Source organism: Spodoptera frugiperda, chromosome 15 (assembly GCF_023101765.2).
Source record: "Spodoptera frugiperda isolate SF20-4 chromosome 15, AGI-APGP_CSIRO_Sfru_2.0, whole genome shotgun sequence".
In the NCBI taxonomy this organism is placed as follows: domain Eukaryota; kingdom Metazoa; phylum Arthropoda; class Insecta; order Lepidoptera; family Noctuidae; genus Spodoptera; species Spodoptera frugiperda.
This window is the reverse complement of record NC_064226.1, coordinates 373,523-387,600: the sequence shown is the minus strand read 5'-3', so window position 1 is coordinate 387,600 and position 14,078 is coordinate 373,523. Positions and strand designations below refer to the sequence as shown.

Genomic DNA, 14,078 nt, shown 5'->3' with positions numbered 1-14,078 from the left:
AGTTCCGCTGTAGCATACATTTATTATTATATATTATCTTACTAGCTTTTGCCCGCGACTTCGTTCGCGTGGAATAGTGACTTCCGGCAAATTTTTGGTTTTAACCACATAGTTCCCGATCTCGCGGGATCTCTTGAAAAATGAGATGTGGAAGATATTCCAGGGAACTCTTCAAAAATCAACATAATGAGCTCTGTGTTTGAATTTAATAGATGTATACTCACTTAGGGCATTGAAAAAATAGTTTAAAAACGGACTTAAACTAATAACCAAGCTTAAACTAAATAATTTAAAAGAAACGACTTAAATCTAATCTAATTAAAAAAAAATTAGACTTACAATTTTATTAAAAAAACTAACTACAGTAACTACTAATAATCGATATCAAACTAAACCTACGTTAAATAGTTTAACCAAAAAACCAGGAAAACCCAAAAAATAAACTTATTAATTGACAAATACAACGAAACCAATTTAGAATATACGAAACAGCAGGACCACTACAGACAAATAATCATACGACTGATAATACACTTTTTCTACGATAGTACCGAAGCGCTCGGCCGATACCCAACCAAATGAATGTAACGAAACCATAGCGCGATCTATTTCGATCCCAACGCCATCTATCGAGGATAAAGACAACTTGGATTATTTATTTATACTCCGTTCGGGCATTTTCTTTGTACTAAAAGTTTAATTATATTGATATTATTTTTTTCATACCTTTTTACTATTTATTTACTTTTTTCGATGAATTAAAACAATAACATGAACCGAAGTCGTGTAACGATCGACATAGAATTATTTATAAATAATTTATTTCTTATTTTTTGATTTTTGAAATAAAAGTATATCTATGTCCTTTCTAAGGTTCTAAACTATATCTGTACCAAATTTCAACCAAATCCGTCAAATAGTTGCGGAGATTAATGGTATAAGCATAGAATGTTCGACGTGATTCTTTAATTTGACATAACTTTTTTATTTATGAACCGATTGACATGAAACAAACACTAAATGTAAATTTAAGCATCCCACAATATATTCGTGAAAACCGCATCCAACTCGGATCAGCCGTTTCTGAGATTAGCGCGCACAGACGAACAGACAAACAGACAAACAGACAAACAGACAAACAGACAAAAAAAAGTTAATTACATTTTTGGGTTCGACATCGACATAACAATAACCCCTGCTATTTTTTTTATTTTTATTTTCAATGTACAGACAGCACTTTTCTACGATTTTATTATATGTATAGATTTTCTCAGCTGCTTTCTCGCCGGATACAAATACGAGTCACTCGGTTAAATCCTCCTAGTTATCAGTTATTTAACACTTCATAAACTCAGCTGTTTAGTGAAGGCTGAATATCAATACTGTCTTCCGGGATCATCAATATTTATAGTATCGATTCCACCACGCAATTTCAGGGTGTATTTCCCCAAGAAAATGGAGAAAAATAGCTAAACTCCGAGTTCAATAGAAACGTATCGTTTCGTTGCAAGCGTTTATTGCTTTCTGTTACTATGCGCCGGAATATTGCCAAACATATGTATGGTTTTGCTCGACATCTTGCGGGAAAAAATGTAGTAACTATGATATGTGAAAGTGCTTTGTTGGTAAAGCTTACAAGTTATCGTGCAAAGATGGTGCGTCGTTAAGAATGTGATAATATTATTTATTTAATATTGTTAGATACAAATATGTCGAGAAAGAAAAAAGAGAACCTAATTACTGTCTAAGTTTAGAAATTCCTTGGACATAGATTTGCCACACTAATAGATAACACAATGTGTCAAATACAAACATAGCAAAATTGGATCTTCCCAAATATTTGTCCTTCATCATTACGTAGGCATTTCCTCATTCTCGCCGGTCCCTATGACCACCGACCCATAGACATGCGGTCTAAGCGACTAAAGTACCTAAATTCACACAGAAACACACACACAGACACCACAACCATTTCCGACAATATACACTACACACGAGCGAAGTTGGAAAATGTTGGGAAAACATTTCGCATCAACATCCTCCTTACAGGCACGCAACATAAACACTTAACATTAATGTCACCGGCAGAGTTGTTGATTGTTGTTTGAAAGCTATAATTCTATTCTAAGTAAATGGAAGCGATAAGTTATAGCTGTATCCTTGTGGCCTGGTTAGTGTGACAACTCGTAATGGATGTCATATAATATCCGGAAAGGAAATGAGAATATGTAGGAAAACAATACTTTGTTTGTTAATTGTTTTATGTGTGTTGTGTGGGATCTTGGGCTAACTTATTTGTTTAGTAAAGTTATAACGAGTGATCCATCATACGGTTATTATGGGTAATCATGTTATTTCTTCGAAGATTTGCCAATTATATTAGGAGGGTACTTTTATTAGTAGATATATACAAAAGGCCCGAAGTTTATTAGCATACATATATGATATTTCTTGTTTTAGCAGTGTTAGCAACCACTAAACACATGGGGTAGTCTACGACAACATGTTTGTAATTAAGGGATTAATGGTAGGCATGTTGTGTGCCCGTAGATAAGGCGCAATATATCACGCTCTCAGTAAAGCCCAAACCAAGCAAATTAGCACAACCCTATAATTCCACATAATATGTCATGCTTTCACTAATCACCTATATAGTTGCCTTACAGAACAAAAGATCGACGATGACGTAGAGTGTTATAAATCAGTAGAAGAAGAACATTGCGTTATTAAAAGTTTAAAATGATGGAGCTCACGAGAAAACTTGAAAATAAGATGAGAAAAGTACAAGACATTGTTAAACAAAGTCGTATTACATCTTTACAAAAACTCTTATTTTCACACAACAAAAACATCGGGTAAATTGATCATTATTCACCGGATAACTATAGGTACATGTAACCTCTACAGGGTGCGACAAACACAAGGCGCAGGCACAATTGAGCACAGTCCCGTATGTAAATCAGCCGCGTGTGCCCGACAGGTGGGCCCTCATCGCCCTCAAGGACAAGCAGATGGAACATTAGACCCTCCCCCCGCTGATGATTTAATGACATCATCACATTAATCAGTTCCCACTCGCGCATGAAATGTTGGTAATTCAGTTAGGTACACATACATAAATGCTACGTATGTAAAATAATTATGTGTCGTATATTTTGCATCTCGCAAATTTAAGGTAAGACTTGTTCCTGATTCTTATCCTGTAACTTTCTGATAGTCAGTTAGTCATTTAGGTATTTAAAAGCTACAATCATGTCCTTTCTTCTTTATTACCCAGAAGCTAGTTAACTAATTTATAGTCACTCTATAAATCACTGATATGTGACTGATTCCAAGTGTTCAGGATTTGTGATGTTAACACTGAATGAACAAACGACAAACTTAGCTTACAATACCGTAAAATCTGACAAAAAGTAACTAATTACATGGACAAAAGCACCAAATGACTTGAAGAATATACTATGTCACTATTAATGTAGTAGAGGATGTCAGAGAGAGCGTACCAGATTTAAACAAAAGGGAAACATAAATTCCTCAATGAGCTGAGCTTAATGACATAATTTACTATGCAAACTATGAAGCTGGACGGTCATTTGCAAAGAATAGAGTCGGCGATAAAGAGATTTTAAAATCAGTTCCAATTTAACTTTGATACTATCAAAGTTTAGGTACTTTTATTCCACAACTTTGGTAGAAATAAGCTAGGCTATGTCAAGTATCAGCTAGGCTATATGACTGGAGAAGTCATGATGATGATTATAATGAAGTAGACCGTGCTATATAGGTATGGACATCAGCACTAAATGCAGTCAAAGGTATTATAGATAGTAAATGTAATCCAAGCCCAGTGAATAGTGAAAATTCAATTCACGAATGGAATATTTCGAAGCTATTCATCAAATGTGAATATGTACGATTAAATTTCCACGTAGACTGGCTACATAATATGTATGGACTATACAACGTGTAACAAAATACCCATATACATCAAGTAGCCCTGACGAATACAGCTTGAATAGAATCTCTACACAAAGTTTCAGCTTAAAATACAATTTAAAAAAATTGTACCAAATACTTGTATCGCATAGTTCTTGGTTTCAAATCATACAAATGTGTCACAACACTACAGGGATCACTCGCTAATATTACGAAACATTTCTTCTGTCAATCTGATCGCCTAGTACCTGTCTACCTAAATTTGATTCGCGCGGCGGCGCGATTTAAAAAATTCATAACTTGGTACTATGAAAACATGAGTTTAAAAAACCCTTCCCGTATCGTTTGTTATGTTATCTAGAAACCGTGCACTTGATATGTATACCCCCTTTTTGTTACACGTTGTATATTATGTAATATGGAATTAAAATCAATAACCACAGGAGTACCTGTATGCAACACATGCGTATACCTGCGTTCAGTAAATTGAATCATAAAATATATTTGATGAATTGATAGCTATCATATAGGTATTCGAATAGAAAATAAATCGCCTACTTCATTTTAAAATAGTAACTACAAAATATGTTGTCGTTCAAAGATTTTATCTCAATGACGGTAATATACGACGGATAGTGTAAAATTTGAAGCAGAAATAGAGATTCAAATACAAGTAAGTACTTAGGTAGTTACGTTTAAAGACTGTCTCTCTGTTATTAGAATACAGACATACATGCGTACCAGTAATCCATTATCATCCTTAGAGTCACATACTACTTCCTCAAGAGTAATCATGAATCATTCTGTACAATACATTTGTGACATCTGTAGAGGCTAACGTGGACAATGGAAGTACCTAGTCATGGCTTCACAGATGTACTATACAATTACATGGTGTAGGAATCTGGAAATAGACACAGTAAAGAACCTTCTCTTTTTTTGGAAGTCGGTTAAAAATAGACATAGTATAAGAACTATACTGGAGTTACCTGCTCGAGATGCGTTTTGTATGGTAAAAAATATCCAGTCAAATATATAGTAACAATTTGTCAAGCAATTTTGCCATCTAAGTCTATTCTCGAACTCAATCATTATTCTCGAATGATTATAAAAGTCATGAAGGAAAATAAATTGACCGCGTGAAATCGCGAGGACAAACTGTCAATTGACAAGAGAAATGGTTTCCACGAAATTAAAAAGAGGGAAAATTTTATTCTTTGACATCTCTCGCGGAGTTTTCATAAGTTGAGTGGGATCATTCTTTAGCTATGGAGTAATTTGCAATGAGCTTCAAGTGGGGGACACTTTGTGAGACATTTTAGAAATTTTAGTATCTGAACGTCTATTTATTACTTATTTTCTTTATGAGAAGATACAAAAACTTCATTATCGTCGTCATCATTTATCTGTCTAGTGAGCACTTGCAAAGTAAGTGCATGCTTAGGCTCCTGAAATATTTCGAATAATAATTAAGTACTATTAAGTAGCCAGAAACCAATACCACAAACTATTTAAAACTCTCAGAAATTCCAACTTACTCTCCGACAAAGGCTAATTCTTTAACAAAGAAATATAAACTTCAAGAGAGATATTTGAATGAAAAAATTCACCATTAGCTACCGCTGTGCCTAAACTAAGTTATTAAAATAAAAGCATTGATGAAATAAAAAGGACATTTTGGAGTAACGTCGAAAATTGTCCGCCGCCCTTCAAATTAACGAGCCGAGTCAGAAATGACATGGCGGGAATTTGCATGGAGCTATGCTTTCAAAAATTTCTGTTAACATACCGTACGTCAAATTATTAAAACTTAAAAAATGTCTTGGAACTGCCATTAGTCAAATGATACATGAAGAAACGAGAGATGTTTATCTACATAATATATCCTTTTAGAAAATAAACATTAGCTAATTTTAAGATCACATTTTATAATCGTCACTACACATCTATCTCTTTAATTAAAAGTATCCTTAACCGACGAGCATGCATGAAAAGACTGATGATTGTTGATGAAGCGAAAGAGCAAGAGAAATTCGTAGCAATTGCCGTACCATTGTCTCGTGCTTACCGAGGAGACAAGCTTGAGGTTATGTCGTGTATGTATGTATGTATGTTACATCTGTCTCTTTTGTGTCCTAGATACATACATAGAACACACTTAGATGCGCAAAACATTCATTCAAAGATACGTGTAACATCATCGTAGGATTAATTTGCATACTTATTCAATTTCATATATCTGAAAAACAGCCACAGAAACAATACTTTATATAAACCAAGAATGACATCTTAAAATTTATTGCCAGTCAAAAAAGTCAATAGACGTATTATTATTGTGTATTCATCCTTAGTCGAGTTAAAAAATGCCAGGTCCAAATTACGATCGCACTTGGTTCTGATGATGTTTCTTATCATTCAATCATATATCTTCCTCTCTCGCTTTCATTGCAAATTACGTTGTATTAATGGTTAATAGGTAGCTATCGGTTGTTCTTCCTTTATCAAACGACTTGTAATTAAAATGCCTTATGTACTACCGCTACCGCGAAGCGTTATCACATTCACCTATGGTACACAATACAAATTATTGTAATGCTATTCGATAGTAATGCCTGTTTAATTTTACCTAACTAACTACTAATCGTCATGTACCTATTTAAGTATTTCGGTAAACAAATTGTGATATCGTTAAGCTGAAAAAAATACATTGTAGTGAAATACCAAATTAAAAACTAATATTATAATAGGCATATCATTTACAGTGCCCACGTATCTAGATTTGCGTGTAATATAGAGGCGGTACTAAAACAAAGAACATCATAAAACTTAGGCAAAGCCGGGGCTTGAGATATGAAGATTAGGATATACTCGTACTGATACTACTCGCAATTAAACGCCAATTGGAGTGTATAAGCGTTAGTAAGATAGTATGACAAACATGTACAATCATTTTATACTCCTATTAATCGACTTAAAAAAGAATTAGCAAGTTTATATGTAAAAAATCCCCCAAAATTCCACATTTTGTAGGCTTTATTTTAATTTTCGCACGAAAGTTCTTTACACTATTTTAATTTAGCGTGCTTATCCACCAGAGATGTGCTATGCTACGTTGCTGTGGACCAGTCATATTCATTAAACAATATATTATATTATTTTTCATGTGGTTCTACTAAACTAAAATTGTTTAGTTTGTGTTGAATTAGAAGTCTAATTGTCGGTTGTAGCAAAACTAAATAGATGACTCTTTTTGAGAAAATGTTTGTTAATAAGTTGAAGAATCCTAAAAATGTTTGTAGGCAAACTTCTTGTAAACAGCTTTGAAGGGTTCACACAAAACAAATCTTAAGTTTTACTTGAAAAAAAAAAGTTGATTGTATTTTTAACGACCTCGTTTTTTAATGTAATTTCTTTAGAGTTTGTGATCAAGTTACGCAGCTCTGTTGGAAGGGTGACTATTGTTAGCACATGAATTGAACCTCGGCCGTCCTGGGTATTGGACATTATTTAGGTACTATGAAAGTCGATTGGAAAGAAAGCAACGTCAACGATTTGACATAGGGAAAATGAAAAAAGATTTTAGAATCTAAACATTAATATCTTGACCACTTATATAGTACATGGAAACCAAATAGAGATATTCAACTTCTAGAGTATTAATAGAATATATTCTTATGTGTATACGCAATCGTATTGAAGTGCATCCAATGTAAGTGAACCTAGATCTACAATACCTAGGTAGAGATCTATTTACCAGGCTTTGACTTAAGCTCTATTCAATACTTGATTGGAAACTCACTACCTGGAACCAAACCTGGAAATGGAAACGTGGCCTAGGTTGCTTGCTAGAAACTGTGTAACACTGGATTTAGTTTGAATAAAGGTTCAATGTCTATAACAAAACCCTATAACGACCGAAGTAAATAGCAAAAGCAGTAAAAGCCTTCAGAAACTCTTTCTGTCCGTTTTCTTCCTCCCTCAATAAAATCACATCCACATATGGACTTATTGTTAGCGTGCGAATTGAAGACAGCTTTAATTTAGTGACTTGTGAAAAGTGGCGTTACTTCGGAGGTGAAGATATTTGGACATATGTATTTAGAGATATTTTGTTGAAATAACGGATACAGTGACTATATGTGGTCGGGTGTGGTAGAGTACGTCATGATGAGTCAAACGAGACCGATGAACCTCTTGGTCCTTCCTTTAAGGTACGATTACATATGTTCTAAAATGGCATGCTAAAATACGTTCTCTAGAGGATGTTCAAATATTCAAGAATCGAATGACTGTCAATTCGCAAACATGTAATGAGCATGCTAATTTTGAACAACACTCCGACACTCATAGTATGGCACTCCTACTGAGTGACAAGTACTCAATTGAAGCATGCTTTTGTGCTTGAAGTAAGCACGTGTAACCTTTACGTTTTAGGCTCACTGTCATCGCGGGAAGTCCCCACTTTGAGGAGTGACTTGAGAGGAGTGGGAGCTTCGGTAGGTTCGTGTTTCTGATTGGGCGGGAGGAAACGCCCGGGTGTCATTACTGCGAAGACTGACCGGAGGACACGGTGGAACATACGGTCATACGGTGGCAGTCTGCCCTGCATGGGCTGAGCACCGCCGTGTACTGAGTACACTAGAGAAGAAAAAGAAGAAGGCTAGAAGAGCAAGAGTAGTAACGGGGTGGTTTTTAGTCAGTAAGAGTCTGACACTCCCTCTCGCCTCGCCCAAGGCGGGAGAAGTCATTGGATGATTTTCACCCCTCAAAAAGCCTTTTTTTTTAATAACCGCCGCATTTTAAGAATGTATCTACGAATTTAATTACAAAGGTAATATTAGATTAGCTAAGATCCATGTGATTAAACTTTGTTTAGTCAATTTTATCTTATCTACCTTATTATGTTAGTATTTTAGTATTTGTGAATGAATTAGGAATGGCTTACAATAAGACTTGATATTACTTAAAAGTATTATAGTCTTAAATTAAATTAAACTAACTATATTTAGAATCTAATTATCTGTGTGGTTTTTAAATAAAAGATATTTTATTAAAGTATTAAGTATCGTACTGTAAGTATAGGTACTGTACAATTTCCCTAGTAATGAGAACATAGTAGTGCAAACAGTTGAACTGCACAGTTAAATCGTAAGGTGTTAGGCTGTATGGACCTACGATATAAATACGAAAAAACCTATGTGTAGCCTTAACATTCCTAATTCGGCTAGTTTGGAAACTAGGTAATCATTTAATTAATAAAATAATGCATAAAAATAATAATTATCAGTTTTAGAGATAGCGGTCAATAGGCTTGATATGGATTCGTGTCAGGAAATTAGTACAATCGGTTTTTTATAATTTTAGTTAGTAGGGTAAGGTTTAGTATGGTGCAGTAGTAGTCGTGGTTGGAGATCAGCAGGACCCTCCATGCACAGCACATGATTATTCAATAAGAGAACGTAGAACGGAGTGACGTCTTCATTATTTTAAAGTAACTTTATGTGATTCTTATTAAAATTATAGGTCATGTGTACCTACGCATCTATAGATAAAATGCACGATCAATTAGTCATTAACCGCGAAGTCATTAAAGAGATTACTTAATTGTATTTTTGAAAACAATCACCTCTATCAAAGGTGTGTTCTTGTTAACCGCAGCGATTGGCGATGTCATTCATTATTATGTTGTAGCGTGATCATATCGAGCTGTACAAAACCAGTTTATCATGGTATCATGATATATATCATGATCTTTCCACACATTCGACTGTCAGTTTTTACTGGTTATGCGTAGCCGTGTGTACATAAAACACATATTGTTACCATTACGAGTGCATTACCACGCTTTTTTGAGGGGGGAAATCATCCAATGGCTTCTCCCGCCTTGGGCGAGGCGAGAGGGAATATCAGACTCTTACTGACTAAAAACCACCCCGTTCCTACTCCTGCTTTTCGAGTCGGAACCCCGGTAAGGTAACTCTCGCTAGGTACAACGCAGCTTCTTTGCTATACACTGGCTGCAGATCTACTAACCATAGTTAATTTCAGTCCAGTAGAGGATTGATCAAAATAGATAATAACATTATTTTTCATACTATGAACAATTAATTGACGCAGTAGACTTTAATAGGTGATGTCATTAGCTGCAACGTCAGGTGGGGAATTCACCTGGTGTGCAGTTGTTGTTGTCAGTAATCTGTTACCATGTAATTACATGTAGGTATTGTGCATTGTGCACATACTTACTCGTTTAAAAAAAATTTTTGAACGACGCAAATAAAATTTGATTTTATTTATAAGTACTGTATGGGTGTTATTGTCAATAGTTTGTCCGACTTTTTCTTATAATATAGAAGAGCAAATAAGCAGGACGTATTTATTACTTGATGGTAAGCAATCGGCGCCGCCCATAGATACCCGTAACATCAGATGAGATAAGTGCGTTGTTGGCCTTTTAGAAATTGGGGATTTGGGGATTGGAGAGATCTTTAATTCGTTATTTTGCATGAAGCAGTAAGCAGAGGTGACTTGTTGTGCAAAACACTAAGTTTGGCATTAACTAGACTCCATTTTTATTTTAAGTATTAGGGATCTTATAGGCTGATATATTTAGAATTATATGTTTTGGCAATATTTATAGTCCTCTAATCTGGTCTGGTCTCGTGTTGATAACTTGATGGATCAAGTTATGATATAAACTGTCGTAACCAGTTTTGCATGGTAAATAAATTATACAAATGTTTTTACATAATTACCAAACAAATGTAATTAAATTAAACACGTGATTCTTAGACCAGGCACTATTATAGCTAGCCTATTAGTTGCAAACTCGTTTCTATACAAAAGTTGAAATTCTTAACGGTAACCAAACCAAACCTTACGTATTTTGCTTTAAAAGCGAGATTAGCATGGACCTACCATCTATATACATAATTCTTATGATATGGGTGCATGTTTCGAGTAGGTAAGTTTTCTTAATTTATTAACTAAATGCAGTTATGAGAGTTTTCAATTACTTGTAGCCACATACTTATTACATAGATAAAACCTACCTAATAAATAGTAATAATTAACATATCTATAGCCTTACAATTTTACTATCTTTTATTACTCATTCGTAACGTTTTAACTATTTCTTAAACAGTTTTGGTTAATATACTTGCTAATTACTGTCTGTATTCAATTAAAATAACAAGTTTTAAGCATAATATAATCATGCCTGTCTTTTATGAAATAAGCAGAAATAACTTCATCTAGGACAATTTCTCTCGCTTAAACTCTCATGTAATAAACTGAGCTATGAATTTTTAATTTGGTGATTAATACTTCTTAAGGTAGCTACTTAAAATGTCTTATCACGTTTAGGGTACGGACACACTGTAGTACTTTATGTATTTTCCGTTGCTATTTTTTACGATTTTAAAATTAATTGCGGGAGTAAAGTTATTGCGGGCGCTAGTGTCTTATGCCTTGTGTCATAAACTGAAGCGTTTAAAAATTGCTGTGGGTATACTGTACTGTGGCCCAAATCCTTTTAATGTAAACAAAATGTAATCGAATGTATTAACGATATTTTGATAACGTACGCGTGTCGCGTGTGTAAAGTTGAACTCACCGTCTTATCCAGCAGGAAGCTGGCGGGGAATATGAGCGGGATGTACGTGATCATGTAGATCATGGAGGTCCAGTACACCTGGATGCTCGTCACGTCGTAGTACTTCACGATGGCATCCTGGATGATGGTGTACTGGATCCACTGCATCGAGTTCGACGCCGAGTTGAACACGAACACGAACAGCACCAGCCATCGGATGGGGTACACCACGTACTCCGTCGCCCCCTTCTTAGTGGGGGACTCCAACACACCCCCCTTCTCAGCCACACCGTCCATAACACTCCCACAAACTTCCATATTCTTTTGATCAGTCATCTTTTGTAAAGATATTTACGAATATATTATTATAAAATAGATATCTCTATATTTTTATTTATTGTCGTATTGTTGTATCAATTTTGGCATCTAAATGGCACTAGTTAACTATATCTAGGTACGTATAATAAATGTTGGATAGAAACGATTATGATTTATTTATTGTCAGTTTCCCGCGCGCGCGTGTTTGTGTTGCGAGGCGCAGGCGTGTAGCTCGCGCGGCGGCCGGCCGTCGACTGTTTTCCATTTTCCTGCAATCAGAAGCTGAATGGAATGCTTCCCGTGCAGGGTGCCGAGCGCGGCGTGATGATAACAAAGACGCCGCCCGCGAGACCAGCTGTCTGTCAACACTACAATCAAGTGATTGCCATCGTAAATAGGATGTAGATTACAGCTAACCAAATAGTTTTTATTGTGCGAACTTCGCTCGTAAAGTGGATGCGTGCTCTCGTTATCTGCGCGTAAGATATTCACGGATAATGCGGCTGATGTGACAGCTGAATGAGTAATACTTCGTACTACAATAAACGCGTTGGTAACCGATATCTCGCGATGATAATATAAATGCCTATTATATTGATAATCTAAGCTGTTATAGGATCAAACGATGACTTGTTTGTTTTATATTTTGTTAGATAATAATATTTGTGGTTGGTCTTTGACCGGGGAGTACTTTAAAGTAAACATTTCATTGAAAGCGGTCTGATATTAATTTATTAATGAAATACATTTTAAAAACATTTTTTTTTTGCACCTAACCACGTTACTCGTCACACCGAAAATCCGTAAAACCATGTGAGTAACTTCAGTAATGGCGTAATGCGTTTGTTTTGTTTAAACAGTGATTCGAAGGGAAACAGCGCGGTCATTTCCGTCGATACACCGACACACGCTGGTTCTCACAAACCATGTATCAACGTGGTTGGGCTACGGCTGCTGACGCCCGGCCCGTCACCGTGACACGCATACTTAGGGTATGTAGGTACTTATTGTATATTATGTACTGTGTGTTGAACTTAGCAAAACTTTACATCATCCAATTCCCAAAATTCGAGAAATCTAGTTCCGAAATTCAAGAAACCGGAACTTTTTTTAATAATTTTCATATACTTTATTGATTTTTCAGAAAATGTAGTATTAGGTTTAAATATGCGGAATACTACATGAGCGTGTCAACATGCGTTTACTAACAATCTTTTATTTAATAACATAGAAAATCGGTCAAGGCAGCCTGAAAATATTTCATGATAAATAGATATTGTTGATTACAAATTTCAATATTTACAAATTTATATTAAATGAAAGCATATAATTAATATTCATGAAACATGATAAAAATCATTCCATTAAGTCTAATAGATAAGGGGAAACTTTTTTTGAAATCCTTGATATCATTGTCAAATTGCGTGTAATTTTCCGTGACACTAGAAGAAATTAGTCTGAGTTTCCTTTTTTTGTGTCAAACAAAGGCTTCTGTTAGTGACTTGTCAACTGACATCTGCTTTCCACAGCTAGGTGTAGATTAGATAAGACAATTAGATAGACTTTCTGGAATTTTGACTAACCATAAACACTGTCATAACTGGCTTGAAAATCGGTACCTGTTCCTATGTTACTAATATTGTAAATGCGAAATTTTGTGAGTTTATGTGTTTGTGTGTATGTTTGTTACTCAAACACGACAAAACTGCAGAAGTAATCGGGGTGAAATTTCAAACAAGGGTATGATCTGGAATGAAATATAGAAAACTTTTTATTTCACAGAAATGCGGACGGTTACTGGCAGAAGCTAGTAGTTTATAATTTAGTTTATTTGTATTTAAGGTAAGATTCATAAAAGATGAATTTCTTTGCTAGCGGGAATAACCGTTGTGCGGCTTTAGCCTTAAGTGAGTTGCTCTTAAACAACTAGCCATTTTAATAGTTTACCTAAAACATTTTCTTAAAAAATCCTTCTGCATTTACACCAGTTAAGGCTTCCAATATCCAAATATAATTAATGGCGATAATATTTTAAATCCGCCATGTTGAACGGGGATCACTGCGCAGCGAGCACGTTGTCGTTAAAATATATCCTGTCATGTCCGCGAATGACAATGGCCGCCACACAATTTATCAATGGTCTCCATTACATAGCTGTTTTACACAAATAGTTGCGATTTTATTGTGAATCAATGGTGATATTGCATGATTTTTATGTAAACAAGCATTA

The 14,078-nt window shown here is 35.1% G+C and overlaps 1 protein-coding gene across 2 annotated transcripts in view; it reads right to left on the bottom strand.

The window, feature by feature from the left end:
* Positions 1 to 14,078, bottom strand: part of LOC118276598 (uncharacterized MFS-type transporter C09D4.1) — a 73,798-nt gene that overhangs the window by 37,425 nt on the left and 22,295 nt on the right. The window contains exon 1 of one of the 2 annotated variants that reach the window (XM_035594952.2): positions 11,552 to 12,136. The exons of the other annotated variant lie outside the window; for it this stretch is intronic. Coding sequence (XP_035450845.1) covers positions 11,552 to 11,866 — 315 coding nt within the window. The 5' untranslated portion in view covers positions 11,867 to 12,136. Of the gene's footprint in view, positions 1 to 11,551; positions 12,137 to 14,078 lie in introns of those variants that run through there. 2 annotated transcript variants of the gene reach the window in all.